This window comes from Ursus arctos, chromosome X, assembly GCF_023065955.2.
Source record: "Ursus arctos isolate Adak ecotype North America chromosome X, UrsArc2.0, whole genome shotgun sequence".
Taxonomy (NCBI): domain Eukaryota; kingdom Metazoa; phylum Chordata; class Mammalia; order Carnivora; family Ursidae; genus Ursus; species Ursus arctos.
The window spans coordinates 80,453,527-80,474,565 of NC_079873.1; the positions used below are offsets into that span (position 1 = coordinate 80,453,527).

The 21,039-nt window shown below is 43.6% G+C and overlaps 2 protein-coding genes across 2 annotated transcripts; both read right to left on the reverse strand.

The window, feature by feature from the left end:
- Positions 1-488: 488 nt before the first annotated feature.
- LOC113248113 (uncharacterized) lies at positions 489-921 on the reverse strand. Its single transcript, XM_026489505.3, is given in 2 exon segments — positions 489-779; positions 781-921. Coding segments are annotated over 2 exon segments (432 nt in total).
- A 17,592-nt stretch (positions 922-18,513) lies between these two features.
- LOC113248114 (late histone H2B.L4-like) lies at positions 18,514-18,924 on the reverse strand. The gene has a single exon (XM_026489506.2). It carries the CDS (start codon positions 18,922-18,924, stop codon positions 18,514-18,516), a length of 411 nt encoding a protein of 136 aa, XP_026345291.2.
- Positions 18,925-21,039: the final 2,115 nt, after the last annotated feature.

Consider the following 21,039-nt stretch of genomic DNA (forward strand, 5'->3'; position numbering starts at 1 on the left):
CGAATTTGAATAAGGGGGTGTGTTGAGGGAGTGTGAACAGGGTGCGTGTGAGTTTTGTTATCTGCCACAGCGCTTCCCTTGTTGCTGTACCAACACACTCAAAAAAATCTCTAGTCGAGACTACTCTACACAGGGGGGAGAAGGAGAATCCAAAAGGCAAGAAAAATTATTGTGGACACAGCTGTGACCATAAGGAGTCTGAAGAGGCTTACCTGAAGGAATGGGCCCTTTAGGAAAGTAGTGAAATGCGGTATGGCCAAGGAAAATCCTAACAGACCGCACCACACGCATATATTAAAGTGGACTTGACAACGATTTGCCATGTTCTGCTCACGGTAAAAGTGTTTTAAGAACGGGCAGAATGGCGCAGGTCCAAAAACCGCTAGGCTAGGTGGCACTCTGGGGAGTTACAGGTCTTTCAGGGCCAAGTGAGGTGGCTCTGAAAAGAGCCTTTGGTTTGCGAGGTGGTCAGCTGGTCCGGGGGCAGCTCATTCGTGTCTCTGGAACCTGATGACGGCCTTGGTGGCCTCGGACACGGCGTGCTTGCCGATCTCCCCAGGCAGCAGCAGGCGCACGGCTGTCTGGATCTCCCTGGAGCTGATGGTGGAGTGCTTGTTGGAGCCCTTGGTGGAGCGAGCCAGATGAGCGGCCTCGTCGGCGATGCGCTCGAAGATGTCCTTAACGAACGAATCCATGACGCTCACGGCCTTCTTCGAGAAGCTCAGGCCCTCGTGCACCTGCTTCAGAACCCTGGGGAAGTAGGTGGCGAAACTGTCGGGGGCGGGGGGGGGGGGGGCGGCGGTGGCGGCCGTGGCCGCAGCGCCTCGGCTGCTTCTGCTTCTGGCTCTTCGGGTCGGCTGCCGAGGGCTCCTCCGTGCCCAGGCTTTCCTCGGAAGAGGGCTCACAGCCAGGCTCAGCCATGTGGGGCTCGTCCTCCTTACAGCTCAGAAGGAAGGACACTGGCGGCTGTTGAGGGGCGCTGGCCCATTTAGCCGCTGCATTTCTTGACATCACGGGCAAGCCCTACCTGATTGGACAAAATGCAAAGCCGGGAAGCGGGTCACTGAGCCAGGTCTTGTCAGATCTGATTGCAGACCCTCGATCTGCCTTCATTTCAGTCAGGATGGGCATCAGGAGGCCTCTGAAGTTCTTGCGATGGTCACCAGAAAATCTTTCAAACATTCTAGATGTCAGGTCACGATCTTAGGGTTGGGAAATCTAGGTCAATATCGGGCTCTGCGCTGAGCTTCGAGCCTGCTTGGGAATCTCTCCCTCTCTCTCTGCCACTCCCACTTCTCTCCTACCCTTGCTCTCTGTCCCTCTTTTAAAACAAAGTTCACATTGGAACTGCAATAAACTACACCTTCACATGGAGTGTTTGAAAGATTTAAATTAACTAAAGATGGGTCAATGACCAAAATATGAGTTTAAAATATAAAACGATTAGGAGGAAACGGAAGGTTAATCTTCATGACCTCGGATTTGGCAATAGAACTTTAGATATGATACCACAGCAATAAAAGAAAAAATAGATAATGTGAATCTCGTCAAAATTTAAAAATTCCATGCTTCAAAAAACATCATCAAGAAAGTAAAAAACCCACAACATGGGAGAAAATATTTACAAACATATGTGCATACATCTGATGAGGGACCTGTCTCTGCAATATATGAAGAACACCTACAACACTGTAATAAAGTGACAAATAACCAAATTAACAAGTGGGCACAGGATCTGAATGCACAATTCTCCAAAGAAGATACACAAATGTCCACCAAGCACATAAAAAGATGTTCAACATCATTAGTCACTGGGGAAAGACAAATCAAAACCACTATGAGATACCACTCCACACCCACTAGGATGGCTACAATCAAAACCATAGATAATAAAGCGTTATCGAGGATGAGGGGAAAGTGGTGCTGTCATTTGTTGTTGGTGGGAAAGTAAAATCATGCAGCCACTTTGTAAACCAGTCTGGCAGTTCCTCAAAACATTAAACGTAGAAATAACATATAACCCAGCAATTTCACCCCAAAATATATACCTAAGAGAAATGAAAATCTATGTCCACATAAAATCTTATGGAAGAATGGTTATAGCAGCATTGTTTATAATATCCAAAAAGTGGGGGAAACCCAAATGGCCAGCAACTGGTGAATGGATAAACAGATGTGGCATGAATGGAATATTATTCATCCATAAAGATGAATGGAATACGGATCCGTGCTGCAACAGGGACAAACCTGCAGGCATTGTGCAAGTGAAAGGAGCCAGTCAGAAAACATGACATATTGTATGATTCCACTTTTTTAAATGTCCAGGTAGGCAAATCCATAGAGACAGAAAACAGAAGAGCGGTTGCCTATAGCTGGGGAGATGAGGAGACTGGGGAGTGATGCCTCCATCGCTGTGTCTGAAGGACTCCTGCCCACCTCAGGGACCTCCTTCTGTCCATGGCTACGGGGGAAGACAGGTGTCAGGTGGGTGCTGTGGCAGGCTTGCAGGGGGAGCGAGTCCTTCTGCACCTGGAGTGAGAAGACCTGGCTTTGAGCCCCCCCCATGCTCACACCCAGCATCCTTCAGGCAAGTCGCTTCATCTGCCATCACACTGCTACTCAAAATGTGCCCCCTGGGCTGGTGCTGCTCCGCAAACCGTTATCCTCCCACGACAACGTAAACACAGAAACTGGAAGAAGCATTTACAAACCTCAATAGCAATCTGACAGAGTGGTTTTATGACTGTTGAATTTAATAATAAACAGGTCGAGCTCATTAAAGAAAAAGAATCGGAGGTGCTTCCCCCTCCATGTCCCAGGTGGAATAACCAAGGAAGACACGTATCAGTTCATCCACAGACACCGGCGGCTCAGAGGCTGCAGGTCCGTCAGAGGGGCACTCAGAGGCGTGGTGCTGTGCTAATCGGATGCTCCATAACACCCGGAGTGCTGTAAGTAAGTAAGCTCTGGCTTTTCGAGAACAAAAGGTTATAGCCTGAAAAGAACAAAGTCCAATAAATCTGAATGAGTTAAGAGCAGCAGCCTCAGTTGGTAGGGGTCCTGAATAGGTGTTGTGTCTTGAACTTTGGGATTTAGACGTTTCTGTACTGTGTTTGGGTCCTTGCTTATGCTTTTCAAAGAATTTCACAGTATGAATAGCATTGAAAAAGTTTGATTTGTATATGCCTGTCCTATTACAGCCCTTTTCCCCGTGCTGTTGCTTATAATTTGTTAGTGAAGCAGTAGCCATTCCCTTATTTCATCTCAGTAACCACAGCAATACATCGTGATTGCTCACTAGCTACATTTTCCCTCAATCACCGGTAAAGGGAATAATCAGACGTATTCAATTCCCACTCTGGTCTTCATCAAACCCCATTTTCCTTTCACCTTCCCAGATTTCCTGTGTGTCTCTCACATTCCACTCCAAGTGTCCCATCCCCAGTGCAATTATGGTGCATTTTAATGTTGTTCTCCTAATGCTCCCATTTGATTTCTGAAATTACAAATGCAACACACACACACACACACACACACACACACACGCATACACACACACACAGATATCCTAATGGATTCAGGTTCTGAAAATAACTTTTTACATACTACAACGAGTATGTAAAAAAGACACCAATATGCATGAGTAACTTTGAAAAACATCTGTATGTCACATTGACAAAGATGGCCAATTTGAACCAGCAGCAATTAGCATGATAGAAATTAAGAGACTTAGTGAAATGCAGTTTTCTGTGTCTAAATGGTCCACCAGTGCTTTCTCTGAAAAGGCAAATGGCTCCACAAGGAGCCTTTGGCTTCTAAAATTTTCTTCCCGCAGTGTATTGCAAATTCCAGGTATCACTCACAAGGATTTCCTTGCACTGAATTTTGTGGTAGCTTTTCTTGTTTTTTTTTATGAAACCCCTATCAAATGCCTTCGGCTTTTTCTCTCCTCTAATGGGCTCAAGAAAAGCTTGGCTTGCTGTAGTTTACCTAGCTTTTGTCTCTCAGAGTGACACCTTTCACAGGTTTCTACATTCAAATCAAAGGTTATTTAGAATTTATTTTTTAAAGTTCACACGGAACACAGAGCAAACATCAGGGTAGTGGGTTTTAGTGCAACTCCTAACAAATTTCAAAGGATTGAAGCCCCCTCCCACCCCTGTGTGTTCTCTCCACAGATAGATAGGAAGCTAGAAATCAGTTAAATGGAAAGTACTTGCATAATCACCAACTACTTAGAAATTCAGCGTGTACCTATAGGAAAAGGAAACAAAGGAAGAAAAAAGCTCATGCGCCAAGAGGAAACCACAATGGGTATTCAAGTGCAGTACCATTATCCTAAATCCTCCTCCCCATCATAGAGGAAGGAGTCGCCTTAGTTCTCTTAATTGCCAAGCAGCCTCCTCTTATTTTGATGCAAAATGTTAAGGACAGGTCCCACTGTGACATCTGCATGCTGACACTTCAACCACCCTGGTTAAAAGCAAGAGCTTCAACAGAAACCCACAAGCAGGCAGGCAGGCAGGCAAACAATCACACCACCTTCCCCCTCCATCTCCAGGCCTGTCACAGGAAGGCTGTTACTGGCTCAGCCCTGGTCACCCCACCACCCTTTGGGCCAAAGGCCATGGATCATGTGCTGTTAGTTTGTTTATTGGCTGTGGCTAGCGGAGGCTGGGAGCACAGCTGCTCTCATTGGACTACCCCGTCATCCATGCATAGCTGCAGTTTAGGAAGACGTTTGTGTCAAAAGGGAAAGATGACAGGCTACCAAGGAACAGAACCAGATAAATTTGGATAAAGTAAAATAGACCTATCACAAGGTCGGGAGCTTGAGCAGGGTATGATTCTAGGTAGTTTGCTCGAGTATTCTGCACAGTGTTTGGGTCCTCTTCTGTGTATTTGTTTGAGTTAGGATAATGGGATATATTAAAGGGGTGTGAATGGGGTATGTGTGATTGTTATAGCTGCCATTGCACTTTAATTGTTGCTATACCACACATTTTGAAAAAAAATCTCTAGTGATATTACTGTACACAGGTGGGAGAATGAGAATACATGAGGTAATAAAATTATTACGGAAATAGTTTTGATCATAAAGATCCCTGAAGAGTCTGACATAGGGGAATACCTAATAGAAACGACCATTTAGGAAAGTGATGAAATGCAGTATGGTTAAGAAAAACCGTAACAAACTGCACTAAAGACATACATAAAGTTGAGCTGATAATGTTTTTTAGCATTTCTTTCACAATAAGAATTTTTAAAAATCGGCAGAATGGCACAGCTCCAAACACTAGAGCAGATCCCACTTTGGAGGGCTGCAGGTCTTTTCCCGCCAAGTGAGGTGGCTCGGAAAAGAGCCTTTGGTTTGCTGTGTAGTCAGGTGCTCCTGAGGCAGCTCACTGGCATCTGGTGTACCTGATGACGGCCTCGGTGGCCTCAGACACGGCATGCTTGCCAATCTCCCCGGGCAGCAGCAGGTGGACGGCTGTCTGGATCTCTCTGGAGGTGATGGTGGAGTGCTTCCTGTAGTGGTATGAGGTGCTCTCCTTAGACTGAACCCATTATCCAAGTGATTCATAATACTGTATTTAGTTCTATCTTGTTAACTTTTTTCTTTAAGTTGCCAGAATCATTATAATTATTTTATGCCGTCAATGTATCAATTACCTTTATTTACCAATTCATTCTATTATCATTCCTTCTTACATCTCACATCATTTTCTATCTTCCTAAATTACATTCTTTACAATTGCCTTTCATGTGGTGTCAGTTGGTATAAATACTCTGAGTTATCATTTTTCTTAAATGTCTCTACTTCTGAATTAAAGTCTGAAGGTAGCCAGAATTGAGATGGGGTTAGGTGTGCAAGGCATTAAATAGGTATTTAATCTGCTGAAATCCTGAAAGCTGTCAGTTATGTACCTACCTCTTCTTACATGATATTCCTACAGAGGCAGTGGTGAACAATGTTAACCCATGGGAAATGTAGTTAGGGTCCATATCGCTTTGGGTGGCTTTGACGCTTACCCGGGTGTACTGTCACACACCTCTGGGAATTTTGGTTAGAGAAAAATCATGTGCATAATTACTGTGCCGATTATGGTAATTGGACTGGCATAGTGGATATTCTTTCCCTTTTACGAACTCAGTGTTCTTTCCCACATGGGGTAATCTCAGACTCTGTAGAAAAATGGGGATGTGGGGATCTCAGCTCCCCGATTCCTTGACAGCATCAGTGCTTAGATGGTGGTTCATGAACAAAACCAGTCTGGGAGACCTCTCCATTCCACTTAGGAGGCTCTAGCCATAGTGTCAAGCAAACAAACAAGCAGAGCATAATTGCACAAGAAGTGAAGGAAGACAACTTCCTTTACCCTGCATCATTCCATCCCCCAAGCCAGCATTGTTCTGGGCCAGGAAGAAATGTCCCAGCTAATAAGAATTCCTCTCACCAGGGAAGGAAAAGTGGAGTGAGTGACCAGCTTTTCTAGACTGTCCTGGCACTGCATGAAGGTCTACCTTCAGTTTCACCCCACCCATAGGAGCAAAGAGAGTTGGCTAGGAACAAGGAATAAAAGCAGAGGCTGCTATTAGCACATACACAGCAGGAGTGATTGTGGTTTCCAGAGAATTTTGTGCTGATGAACTCACTTAGCAGCTTCCACCACTGAAGACGTCACTGGCTGGGCGCACAGATCCTGACAACTGTCCCAGTGGTATTTAAGTTTTCTAAAGCCAGCCATACCTCAGTTCTTGCACCCCCTGGCCGCGGACCTCCGTCCAGCCAACACCCCTACCCAAACCCCACCCAGGTAGAACCCAGACCCACACGAGTAACCATCCAAACTCTCTGCAGCTGCACAAGTGTAGAACACCAGCCACCTGGATCCCTTCCCACCACCACCAGAATCCAGGAGTCAAGCTTACAGCCAATCCAGTTTTCTAGCAGCTGTGCAAGAGCAAGGCACCAACTTAGGTACCCTTGGCTGACCCAGCAGCTTGCCTGCACTTGGGGCTAGCCTCTCTAGCTATCTGTGCACCTGCATGCCATGGCCTGATGCCTGTCATCGACATCCCTGCTGTGGCAAGTATGCACACAGAAGAGACTGTGCGATGACGGGGGAACACTCTGACAGCCAGGCCCCCGCCAACAGCTGCTTATGGATAGGAATCATGCCCAGGCTCCTGTCACTGGCCTGCAACACCATGCCCACCTATAGATAGCACCTCCAGGTTCACTCTAGCAGGTCTCCCACCACTGGCCCTCACTATACTGCATAGGCACAGGGGAAAGATCGTGTGGCCACAGGACAGCATACTAAGATCCAGAAACCCCAATGTCCTCATGGGTCTGTATCAGGTGCTGTCATTTGTCACTGGCCAGCAACACCACACTCACCTGTAGATAGTCCCTGTGGCTGTGAACCTGTAAACCCCCAGCCTGACTCCCATCACTGGCTTTCAACTCAGTATGCAGGCCCAGTGGAAGACAGTGCAGCTGTACAAGAGCACACCAGCATCCAGGGCCCCTGTGGCTGTCTGTGGGCTCAGATCAGGCTCTGCCTTCTGTCACTGGCTGGCACCACCATACTCACAAGTAGCTCGTTCCTCCAGTTGTGCACCTTCATGACCCCCAGCCTGACCCCCATCACTGGACTCCACTGTAGTCTGCTTACCTGCGGGTAGAGTGTGAAGCCATAGGAGAGCACACTGGCACCCAGGTCCTCCACAGATGCCAGTGAGTGCATAGTTGGCCTTGGTTTTTGCTACCTTCCCTGGCCCCCATCACCACAAGTGTGTCTGCAGGTGACACCTGCGGTAGGCCCTCAGACCAGAGTGTGTGTACACCACTGGCTCTGGCCGCCATTACTGCCTGCCCTGGTCCCTAGCTATGGGTCCTGGAGTCACCACTTAGGAGCCCAACAGCCTTTGCAGCCACTGCATTCTCTCCGCCATGCTCACTGACAAACACACAGTTGTTGATATTGTGGACCTGGGGGCCCTGAACTGAAGAGACATCACAGCCCCCTTGGTCCTGCCGCTGCCATGTGCTCCTGCACATAGCGTCCTGCACCAGTAGATGCAGGGTCATAGCACAGTCCAGTGTGCTGCACATCCATACTGCATAATCACTCCATAAAGTCTCAAAGAGGTGGCTGCTTCTTCAAATGCACAGACACCTACACAAGGCAACAGTGACCACGAGAATCAGGGAAACCTATATCTACCAAAGGAACACTGTAAATCTCCAGTAACTGGCCCCAAAGAAGTGGAGATCTGGAAATCGTGTGACAAAGAATTCAAACAAAATTGTTCTACGAAGGCTCAGAGGGCTATAAGTGAACACAGATAAACAAATTAATAATATCAGGAAAACAATACAAGAACAAAATGAGAAGCTCAACAAAGAGACAGAAAACACAAAAAAGAACTAACCTGAAATTTTGCAGCAGCAGAATACAATGAACTGCATAATTCAATAGAGAACTTCAACAGCAGACTTGAATAAGCAGAAGGGAGAATCAGTGAGGTCAAAGACACATCAATTGAAATGATACAATTAGAAGAGCAAAAAGAAAAAAAATAACAATGAAAAGGAACAAAGAAAGCCTGTGTGAGTTATGGGACACCATCCAAAGTAATAATGTATGAATTATTGGCACCTCAGAAGGAGAAGAAAGGGAGAATGGAGTACAAAACTTATTGAAAGAAATAATGGCTGAAAACTCCCCAGACATGGGGAGAGATGTGGACATCCAAGTTCATGAAGCTAATAGGTCACCTCGAAATTACAATCCAAAACATGCTTCACCGAGACACATAACAATAAAATTGTCTAAAACCGAAATCAAAGAGAGAGTTTTAAATGCAGCAAGAGAAAAACATTTTTCTCTCACACAAGGAAAGCCCCAGAAAGCTATCAGTGGATTTTTTAGGAGAGGCCTTCAAGGCCAGGAGAGAATGGGATGATTGATATATTCAAACAGGTAAAAGAAACAAACTGCCAACTAAGAGTACTTTACCCAGCAATACTGTCCTTCAGAATTGAAGGTGGAATAAAGACTTTCCCTAATAAACAAGAGCTGAGGGAACTCGTCACGACTAAACCTGCAACACGAGAAATCCCGAAAGGAGTTCTTCAAGCTGAAACAAAAGGACACTAATTGGTAACACCAAAACCTATGAAAATATACAACACACTGGTAAAGGTAAGCATATAGTCAGATTCAGAACACCCTAATACTGTGTAATGTGGCAATGTGCTGATCACATAACTTGAGAATAAAGGATAAAAGATAAAGGTATTGAAAATAGCTGTAGTTTTAACAATTTGTTAATGGATACACACACACACACAAAATGTAAACAATGATGTAAAACAAGTAAAAGGGTGGGGAATAATAGGATGGCCACAACTTTGGTTGTGACCAAAGTTAAGCTGTTGTCAGTGTAAAATAGACTGTTATACTACAAGATGTTATATGTAAACCTCTTGGAAGCCACAAAGCAAGTATCTACCATAGATACACAAAAGAGAAAGAGAAAGGAATCAAAGCATGCCACTACGGAAAATAGTCAATTTACAAAGGAAGGCAGCAAGAAAGGAAGAAGTGAAAAGTAGAACTACAAAACAGCCAAGAAACAAATAATACAGTGGCATTAGTAAATCCTATCAATAATTACTCTCTTAATGGACTGAATTCTCCAATAAAAAGGCATACAATGGCTGGGTGGACAAAAAGCAAGATCTAACCAAATGCTGCCTAGAAGAGACTCACCTCAGCTCTAAGGACACATGTAGATACAAAGCAAAGGGATGGCAAAAGATATTCCATACAGGTGGAAACCACAGAGAGCAGGGTTAGCTATACTAATGTCGGACAAAATAGACCTTAAGCCAAAATGGTAACAAGAGACAGAGATGGTCATTAGGTAATGACAAGGGAGTCAATTCATCAGGAAGATATAGCAATCATAAATATGAGCTCAACATTGGAGCACCTAAATATATTCAGCAAATACTTAAAAAACTGAAAGGAGGAATAGACAACAATACGATAATCCAAGGAGACTCCAATACCCCACTTTCAATATGGGATGGGTCATCCAGACAGAACATCAACAAGGAACATTGGACTTGAGCCATACTGCAGACAAAACGGACTGAACAGACATATATAGAACATTTCACCCAACAGCAGCAGAATACATGTTCTTCTCAAGTGCACACGGAACATTCACCAAGGTAGATCAGAAAATAAGCTTTAGCAAATTAAAGAACATTCAAATCATACTAACTTTTCCGACTGCGAGGGTATGAAACGAGATATCACTAACAGGCAAAAAGGTAGAAAATTCACCAGTATGTGGAGATTCAACACCATGCTTCTAGGTAACACTTGGGTCAAAGAAGAAATCAAAAGGGGAAATACAGAAACAAATGCAAATGGAATCACAGCATCTCAAAACATATAGGTTGCTGCAAAAGCAGTTCTAAGAGGAAAATTGACAGTGACAAACACCTACATTAAGAAACAAGAATGATCTCAACCTCACTTTTCACCTCAAGGAGTTAGGAAAAAAGGAGAACAAACTAACACAAAGTCAGCAGAAGGGAGGAAGTAACAAAGATCTGAGTGGAAATAAATGTATGTACCAGAGACCAGAAAAAAGGATGGACAAAATTAGTGAAACTAAGAGCTGGTTATTTGAAAAGAGAGATAAAATTAGTAAAACTTTAGCCAGGCTGACTGAGAAAAACAGAGAGAGGACTCAAATAAATAAAGTCAGTAATGAAAGAGGAGACATTACAACTGACACCATGGAAATACAAAGGACCATGAGAGATTACTACGAATGGTTATCTGCCAACAAATGGATAACCTAAAAGAAACGGATAAATTCCTAAAACACACAACCTACCAAGACTGAGTCATGAAGAAACAGAGAATCTGACAGGTCAGTATCAAGTACGGAGATTGAATCAATACTCAAAAACCCACCAAAGCAGAAAATCCCAGGAACAGATTGTTTTACTGGTGACTTCTACCTAAACATTTAAAGAACCAACACCAACACTTCACAAATTCTTCCCAAAAACTGAAGAGGAAGGAATACTCCCAAACTCATTTTACAAGGCCAGCATTACTCTGACCCCAAGACCAGATAAGAACACTACGAGAAAAGAAGATGACAGACTAATATCCCTGATGAATACAGATGCAAATATTCTCAATAAAAGAAAAACCATTAGCAAACTGAATCCAAGAGCACATTAAAAAAAATCATTCACCACAACCAAGTGGGATTTATCCCTGTTTTGCAAGGATGGTTCAACATATGCAAATCAATAATCATGATATACTGCATTAACAAGACAAAGGATAAAATCATGTAATCGTCTCAGTAGATGCAGAAAAAAGCATTTGACAAAATTCAATATCCATTTCTGATTAAAAAAAAAACTCTCAAGAAATGGGGATGGAGGGGACACACCTTACCATAGTAAAGGCCGTGTGTGACAAGCCCACAGCTAACGTCATACTCAAAGGTGAAAAGCTGAAAGCTATTTCTCTGAGATCAGAAACAAGACAAGGATGCCCACGTTTGCCACTTTTATTCAACATACTATTGAAAATCCTAGCCAGAGAATTTCGGCAAGAAAGAAAATGAAAAAGCATCCAAAGTGTAAGGGAAGAAGTAGAACTGTCACTATTTGCAGATGACATAATATTACATATAGAAAACCCTAGACACTCCACCAAAAGACTGTTAGAACTAATAAATGGATTCAGTAAAGTTGCAGAAAAATCAAACCATGAAAATCTGTTGCATTTCTGCACTCTGCTAATGAGCTATAAGAAAGAAATCAAGAAACCAATCCATTTACAATCGTATCATAAAGAAGTAAATAACTGGGATTAAATTTTTTTTAAAAAAGATTTTATTTATTTATTTGACAGAGAAAGAGACAGCCAGCGAGAGAGGGAACATAAGCAGGGGGAGTGGGAGAGGAAGAAGTAGGCTCCCAGCGGAGCAGGGAGCCCGATGTGGGGCTCGATCCCAGGACCCTGGGATCAGGCCCTGAGCTGAAGGCAGACCCTTAACGACTGAGCCACCCAGGCACCCCAACTGGGATTAAATTTAACCAAGGAGGTGAAAGACCTGTACACTGAAAACTATAAGACACTGAAGAAAGAAATTGAAGAAGACATAAATAAATGGAAAGATATTCCACCCTCAGGGAAGGGAAGAATAGGCATCATTAAATGTCCATCCTACCCAAAGCAATCTAGAGATTCAGTGCAATCTCTACCGAAATTCAATGGCATTATTCACAAGAATAGAACAAACAATCCTAAACTTTGTATGCAACCACAACCAACTAATCAACCAACCAAACGAACACAAAACCCAAAATAGCTAAAGCAATCTTGAGAAAGAAGAACAAAGCTGGAGGCCTCACACTCCCAGATTTCAAACTCTTCTACAAAGCTATAACAATCAAAACAGCATGGTATCCTCATAAAAACAGAGGCCTAGATCAACAGATGAGACTAGAGAGCTCCAAAATAAACCCATATATGGACGGTCAGTTAATTTACAAAAAGAGCCAAGAATATATACAACGGGGGAAAGAATAGTCTCTTCAATAAATGCTGTTTGGAAAACTAGACAGCTGTATGCAAAAGAGTGGAATGGGATCACTGTCTTACACCATGGGCTAAAGATTGAATGTAAGACCTGAAACCATAAAACACCTGGAAGAAATAACAGGTGGTAAGCTTCTTGACATCAGTCTTGGATTATTTATTTATTTGTTTGTTTTTGGATCTGACCCCTAGAGGAAGGACAACAAAAGCAAATATAAACAAATGGGGCTACATCAAACTAAAAAGCTTCTGCACGTCAAAGGAAACTGTCAACAAAATGAAAAGGCAACCTACCCAAAACGGGAGAAAATATTTGCAAATCGTGTTTCTGATAAAGGGTTAACATCCACAATATACAATGAATTCCAAAAACTCAAAAGCAGAAAAAAGAAAAATCAAACAACTTGATTAAAAACCGGGCAAAAGATCTGAATAGACATTTTTCCACAGAAGACCGACAGATGCCCAGCAGGTACATGAAAAGGTCTCCCATATCACCAGTCAGGGAAAGACAAATCAAAACCACAAGGAGGTAAAACTTCCCACCTGCTAGAATGGCTATAATCAAAAAGACTAGGAATAACAAATGCTTGTGAGGATGGAGAGAAAAAGGCAGTCTCCTGCACCATTGGTAATGTACTGTATGAAACGAAAACTGGTGCGATCACTTTGGAAAACAGCATGGAGCTTCCTCAAAAAATTAGAAGTACCATATGATCCGACAATTCCACTTTGGGAGTATTTATCTGAAGAAAAACCGGTACAACGAACGGGCACTGCCATGTTCGTTGCAGGATTATTCACGATAGCCAAGATACGGAAGGATCTAAGTATCCATTTCTGTCGGCAGGATATGGCCTGGTTTTACGTGCTTTGAAGTCAGACCGACCTGGGTACAAATCCCAGCTTTACTCTTTACCAGTTGTGTGCCATTAGGGAAGCTCCCTGAGCCTGTGTTTTCTCATCTGTGAAAAGGGAATGATAGTAGTAGCCACCTCATAGTGTTGTTGTGAGCATTAAATGAGATGATGGAAGTAAACTGCTTAACACAATAGACGTCATGAGCACTCAATAAATTTGGGCTGTATCATTTCCTCCCACATGGCACAGGAAGTCAGCCCATTCACCCAGCCCTGGCCTTCCTCTCCACGGTCTGCTTAATTTTCTTCAACCACGTACCTGCGAAGTGGTTATAACAGGGGCTTTGTTGGCTGCTAAGCACCCTCACACACTCCCTTCTTCAGTGAGGTTTCAGCCTCGGCAGAAAAGCTGCACATGGCCTGCTTTTGCACTGCTTGCCGCACATGTCTTACTGACAACTGTGGTGGGTTGAGATCTCTGACCTGGCTTTCGAGCACCATCCAGGGCTATCCTGCCAACTCCGGCAGGCCCTTAACCGGTTGGCACCTCATGTTCTCCAGCACGTGTTTTAATATAGAGCCCACTCTCCTACTCTTCTCCTTTCTAAGACAGCAGTGTGTCGCAGCAAAACTAAAACATTCTAAAAGAGTTGATCAGTGTTTTCACGAGCTCTGCCGTGTATGCTGAACGACTCCCCGGCACTGCCCCTCTACCTCCACCCACAAAACATCACTGGAGTGCAAGTACTCTTCTGACCACGGGGTTGTGAGCAGCCTAGGAACTCCACTCAATGTACTTCTCTCCGACTCTGGGAAGGAAACCAACATCCCCTGTGGTTTTTAGGAAAAGGGGTTTGAACAGCACTTTGGAGATGAAGGGTGGACCGTGGGTTAAAAGTGTTATATAGCATAATACATCCCCAAGGGTGGTGTACACGCCTCTGCAGGCACACGAGATGGTTTCGAGTGGCACGCAGATTTTTTTTTTTTTTACACGTAAGCAGTTGAGTTAGTGTGACTTTAAAATAGACAAATACCATGTGTCCTGTGACATCGCAGATATCATGGCTTAGGAAAATGCTTTTACAAATCTTGAAAATAAGTTCCTTAAAATAGCTATGTTAAATAAACGATTGTATAGGTGATATGCACATATAGCGAAAGGCATGAAACTGTTAGAGGAAGGACTGAAATAGTTGCTTGCCTGCAGAATGGTTATAAGCTTAAGCGTCAGACAAACCTCATTCAAATCTGGTCTACCACTTCCTAGCTGTGTGACTTTAGGAAAGTAACCTAATCTCTCTGAGCCTCAGGGGAAAATGGAGGAGAAAATAGTACCAGCTTCACTGGATTGTTGCCGAGGAGCTTTACGGTGTAGTGGTGTGAGGGCCCAAAACCTGGTGCCAGGTGGTCTGGTTTCCAACCCTTGCTCTTCTGCTTACTAGCTCATCGACACTGGGCAACTTACTTCATCTTTCTGTGCCTTCGTCTCCCTGTCTGGAACGTGGGATTCTTAGGAGGGTTAAAAGAGTTACTACATTTGAAGTGCTTAGAAATATACCATGGAACACTACATCAAAAACTAATGATGTGCTGTATGGTGACTAACATAACGTAATAAAAGATTTAAAAAACGAAAAATTTCTAGTATATATTAAGCGTTGTGTGTTTCTTAGATTAAAAATACATGTATATAAAGCTCCCAACACCTGACACCTAGTAAGTCCTCGTGCAATGTTACCCATTGGGGATGCTTTGTATTCCCAATGCCTGGAACAAATACATCTACGGTCAGAGTTTGATTAAGAAGCAGCATTTAATTGCCCAAGACTCATGGAGAATTGACAGAGCCCAGCACCTCTCTGCAGGAAAAATCAAAACACAGGCCCCAAGGAAGCTGGGCCTTCTTAAAGGACTGTCAGGAGTGGGGTTGGAGAGCGGGCCCGTGCTACTTTTCTTTACCCTGTTAAAATTGGTGTGGGTCATTCCACTTAAGAGAAAAGGAAATTAAGTTTCAGAGAAATTAAGCAAGCAGCCTCATGACACACAGCCTATAAATGACAGAGCTCGGCAGAACGCTATCTTGATGGAGAACTTACCTCCCGAGTGGAGGAATAGAGAACTGGTCCACTGGGGTGCTGAAAGGGGTATGTTATGGGAGTTCTTATGGTAGAGGTACGGTGATGATGATCGTAATATAACAGCAATAGCATTCACTGAGATTCAGCCACTATTACTGAGTACCTCTAGACATTGTCATATCTCTCCCAATCCTGAAAAGAAAAAAAAAACCTAAAACAAAAAACAACTCTTCTGTGATGCCATAACACTCTCTTCCTACTTTCTGACTGATATCCCTTTACTTTGAAAGAGTACCCTATTTCTATCTCCATTCCTCATCTACCACTCACTCCTCAGCCCGCTGCAGTTTGGTTTTTCTTTCCCGAACCATCACTGCCTCTTCTGGGACTCTAGAACATCTGCTCTCATCCATCTTCACATATTTATTCAACAAATACCGAGTCCCTACCAAGTGCCATACACGGTTCTCCCTCTTGATATAGACAGCAAATGAGACAAGGTCTCTCTTCTCAGGAAGTTCACATTCCAGGTGTGAATCAAAGATAATATGTGAGGAAAAAAGGAAGCAGATTGTGAACAAAATAATTCAATGGAGAATGAAATAAATAAATACATATATATATTATATAGATTTTGTATTTATTTTATATATTCATTATATATATGCATATTATATATATTTATTTATAAGCAAATATATATTTATATATGTGATGAAGGAGACAGCAGTACTTTAAATTTGGTGGTCAGGAAGACCTCGATGCAGAAGTAGCAAGCAAGGGAAAAATGAAACCCCTAAATGACTGTACTAAACAGTTCTAATAAGAATTGGACATGAAGATCGGTTAAACAGGATGTAAAGTAATTTGTGTGAATTTTAAAAGATGACAAGGATGTAAAATAAAGTGAGACAAAAAATCTAAAAGTGAACCACTTTTGATATCAAGTGGAGCCTAATTCAAATACAGGACATTTGGGCAAAAAGGAAAATTCTAGAGCATGCATATAGTGAAAGGGAGAAGGGAAGGAACAACCTAGTAGGCTGACCTTGATTTGACATCAGTAGACTGCCAATAAAAAGAGGTACTTCAACTGAGCATACTCTTATTTCATAAACTCACGGGATTTTGATGAAACAACAGCAACAAAAAGATCTCTGGGCTACATACGTTTTCGAAGTGCCTCCAATTAAGGGATTCCCCTCCACAAATTTAAGGAAATTGTAATATTGGAAAATCTATCATTTATTTACATAAGCCAAGAGAAAATAGGGTTCTCAATGGCTGCTAAAGCTACTGGAAGGGTATGTTTGATATTAATAAGTCACCTGAAATGGCTGAGAAACCAAAATTGATATTCTGAGCACATACATCTCAAATAAAATCTTAATACCACCTTTGCTGAGGAAATGCTACAGTCATTCTTATCAGAGCCAGAAAGTGACAAGAAAGCTTTGTGTCAGCATTACAGTCGAAAAGTGTTTGTGAATATTTGGAAATTAAATTTTTAAAAGATGTAAACCGTATAAAAGAGCCTAAATAGTTTTGGTTGGTCTGATTGCACTGCTGATGAGTAAATATCTGGGACAGCTTTGTCTTGGGAAACTTTACACTCTTCAAAATAAACAGGAACCCTATCAGACTCTAAGCAACTGTAACCTGAAGTCAGGCATGTTTTTTTACTCTTAGACATATTTGCAGTGTCTATTCCAAACCTGCAGTAGATAGCAAGAATTTTGTTGAGTGAATGAACGAGCCATGTTTTCAATCTTTCGCTAGTAAGAATGGCGGGGGTGGGGGAACGAGATTAAGAAGATGATTAATTTAAATGAGAGGTGGTAAGAAGTAACCTAATACAGTTTTCTTAAGCTCCAGGAAAATTATTTCAATTGTACGTCTTTTCTCCACATTTTCTTACGGACCTTGGTGGAGAGTGTGGATCTCCTGGTTTCAAGCACCGATCTTGCACTTAGGAGTTTTGTGACTCTGTGCTCCCCGCACCTGCGTCTCTTCTGTAACAAACTAGTTATAATAGCATTGCTGTAAACTCCAGATAAAATAGTACCTGTAAAAATATGCTGTAAACTAAAAAATCTTGTCTAGTGCTAGGGCTATATTATCACAAATACGACAGAACTGCTTTCTCTGCCGTTGAAATAAAAGACCCGATAAAACAGAACAAAACAAACAAAAAATAAATAAATAATGAGGAATCACCGAAGCAATTATGTCAATAACATCTGCCAATATTTACTGTACAAAGCATTATGACAGAAATGTTCATACATTTATTGCAGAATCCATTTAAAAATTGTAGTAAGAACCCAGTAATCATGTTTCAATCATATCCCAGAAATCATAAATTTCAAATGCATATGAAAAATGTTTTTTTCTATAAAAGCATAGAGGAGATTGACGTTGCTTCAGATATTTAAAAATCTCTTCAAGACTAACTCGCCTAACAGAAGTCAGATGGATTCTTATACCAGCCTCTGCACTTTATCTATTGCCCTATCACCCATAACGGACCCCTGGATAATTCAGCATACGCTCATGAGAGAATGAAAGAAAAATGTAAACATCGCTATAACAAAAATAACCCCCATTGAGGCTGACCTACAGAAATATCTAACGGAAATGACTGTTTGGGGCAGCCAAGAAATGCAGCATGGTTAAGGAGAGTCCACAGTTGTCTAAGGAATAAACTGCGCTCAAGTATATATTAGAGTAGGGCTGATCATGTTTTGTTCAAAGTGAAAATACTTTACGTACCCGCAGAATGCCACAACAACAACAACAACTATAGAGTTTGTCCCACTTTTTTAAAGCTACAGGTCTTTTTGTGCCAAGTGAGGTGGCTCTGAAAAGAGCCTTTGGTTTGCGAGGTGGTCAGGTGGTTCAGAGGGCAGCAGCTCACTGGCGTAAGGTGTACCTGATGATGGCCTTGGTGGCCTCGGACACGGCGTGCTTGCCGATCTCCCCGGGCAGCAGCAGGCGCACGGCTGTCTGGATCTCCCTGGAGCTGATGGTGGAGTGCTTGTTGGAGCCCTTGGTGGAGCGAGCCAGACGAGCGGCCTCGTCGGCGATGCGCTCGAAGATGTCCTTAACGAACGAATCCATGACGCTCACGGCCTTCTTCGAGAGGCTCAGGCCCTCGTGCACCTGCTTCAGAACCCTGGGGAAGTAGGTGGCGAAACTGTCGGGGCGGCGGCGGCGGCATTGGCGCCTCGGCTGCTTTTGCTTCGGGTTCTTTGGGTCGGCTGCCGAGGGCTCCTCCGTGCCCAGGCTTTCCTCAGAAGAGGGCTCACAGCCAGGCTCAGCCATGTGGTGCTCGTCTTCCCGACAGCTCGGAAGGAAGGACAAATGGCTGCTGTTGAGGGGCGCTGGCCCATTTATAGTCGCTGCATTTCCTGACGTCACGGGCAACCTCCGTATCTGATTGGACACAATGCAACGCTGGGAAGCGGGGCTCTATGCCAGGCCGTGTCACCTGTGATCGCATACCCTCGAGCTCGACATCACATCGGACGATCAGAGAGGGAATCTGACGTCCTCTAAACTTCTTGGGACCTTGGTCAGAGAAACTTTTGAACGTTCCATTTCATTGTGCATTTTGTCTGCTGATTTTCAACATCAAAACAGTAACAGATCTTAGAAGAGTCATGTTTTTATTGGAATACTTTATATTCCACATCATTACCTTATTTCCGATAAGCAGTAAGTGCCATTGGTTCAGGACACGCCAGAAACCAGGATGGTCTGGCGACCCAACGTCAATGTGTCCACCTCTTAAAATGACAGCAAAGGTAAAGTGGTGGTGACGGAAACACGTGAGCACATAGGGAGAGAAGGGGGAAAATGATGCCTGGGTTTAAACAGTTAATGAATGCGTAACAGGAGGTAGCACTATCTGAGCACCTTCCCTTTCTATCCAATTACTTTGTGGAGGGGGGGCACTGTTTTGGCGGGTAAGGAGCAGCACACAAGAAAGGGTGGCATACCTTTCCATTTATACTCCCAAAGACGGTAGATTGAGGAGCTACAAGTAAGAGGTGGGGGGGGGGATTCCATCTGGTCATAACTAATAATATATCTCATAATAGCTCCTCGTGGTGCTAGTTTGTAAACGCTGTAAGGAAGGGCCAGCAGACTGGGATAACCCAGAGCTGAATCTTATTTCCCCATGTTCTCCGCACAAAGCGAGAGGTGAGGATATGAGATTGGGGTGGTTGGCTGTGGTGCCCTGTGAACCTTCAAGTTTGTCCACAAGAGATAACAGGAGATCCCAGAAATTCTCAAGCAGAGCTCTCACGTGCATGTCGGGCCCACCCTGGTGCCCAGTAGTGCCCAGACTAGAATGGAGAGAAAGCCAAGCAGCCAGGAGTCCCCAGTAAGCCTCCATTCTGTCACGGTCACTTGCATACCTTTTTTTTTTTCTTTCTTGCCAAGCAACCACATGCCGATCCTCACAGATGGCAAAAGCACTACTGACAAATAAATCAGAACAGGTCTGGGCACGCAGGCCAGTTTGTCAGGACCAGTTTGCTTACCTTTGCAAGTAACTACTACCATTGTCAGATGCTCAGCCTAACCCAACAGGTGCCGCTACGGGAGAGGAGAGGGAGAAGGACCGGCCCCAGAGGGCCCCTTCCCGGTGTACCCCAAACTCCTCCTCCTCCTGACAGCCTGGAACCTGCAGCTACCACAGATGGGTCCTTCTGAAGATCCTTTCCCCTCCTCTGGCTTTCCAGGTATTGTATCAACTAATCCGAGTTGGTATTAAGCTTCCTGTTGCCTCTATCAGAAATACTACAAAAACACTCCAGTGAGAAGAAAGGTCAACCAGCAACATTTGTTCACTGATGCCCCAGCAGGGGAGCTTTTGAAAGACTTTGCCAGAAGCGCCAAAAACTGTAGGCTTTTCAACTCTGGCTCACTGAGAGAGTCTGACCTCCATATCCCAAGCCCATAGTTCCAGAGGAATGACTGGCCAGTTTGGGGCCATTTCTCCTACTACTCAGAATGGACTGCTGTCCTGGGCTAAGCCACTGTGGCTTGGGCAGGAACTCCTGCATGGCCACCAACGTGCTGGTGCAAAGCAAGAGCCATAATTGACAAGCACTGGCCCCGATATTTTTGATAACAAATCAATTCTTACTCATATTTTACATGTCTTGTAATTATTTTTTTAAAGATTTTATTTATTTATTTGACAGACAAAGTAAGAGGGGGAGAGAGAGAGAGAAAGCACAAGCTGGGAGACCAGCGGGCAGAGGGAGAAGCTGGCTCCCTGCTGAGCAAGGAGCCCGATGCAGGACTCGATCCCAGGACCCTGGGATCATGACCCAGCCAAAGGCAGACGTTTCACCGACTGAGCCACCCAGGCGTCCCTCTTGTAATTATTTATATAAATGTGTTAAGCATTTTTTAAAGTTGGCA

Bases quoted from the DNA above. Each gene is read 5' to 3' on its own strand.
- LOC113248114 (XM_026489506.2), bottom strand. From the start codon at position 18,924: ATGGCTGAGCCTGGCTGTGAGCCCTCTTCTGAGGAAAGCCTGGGCACG.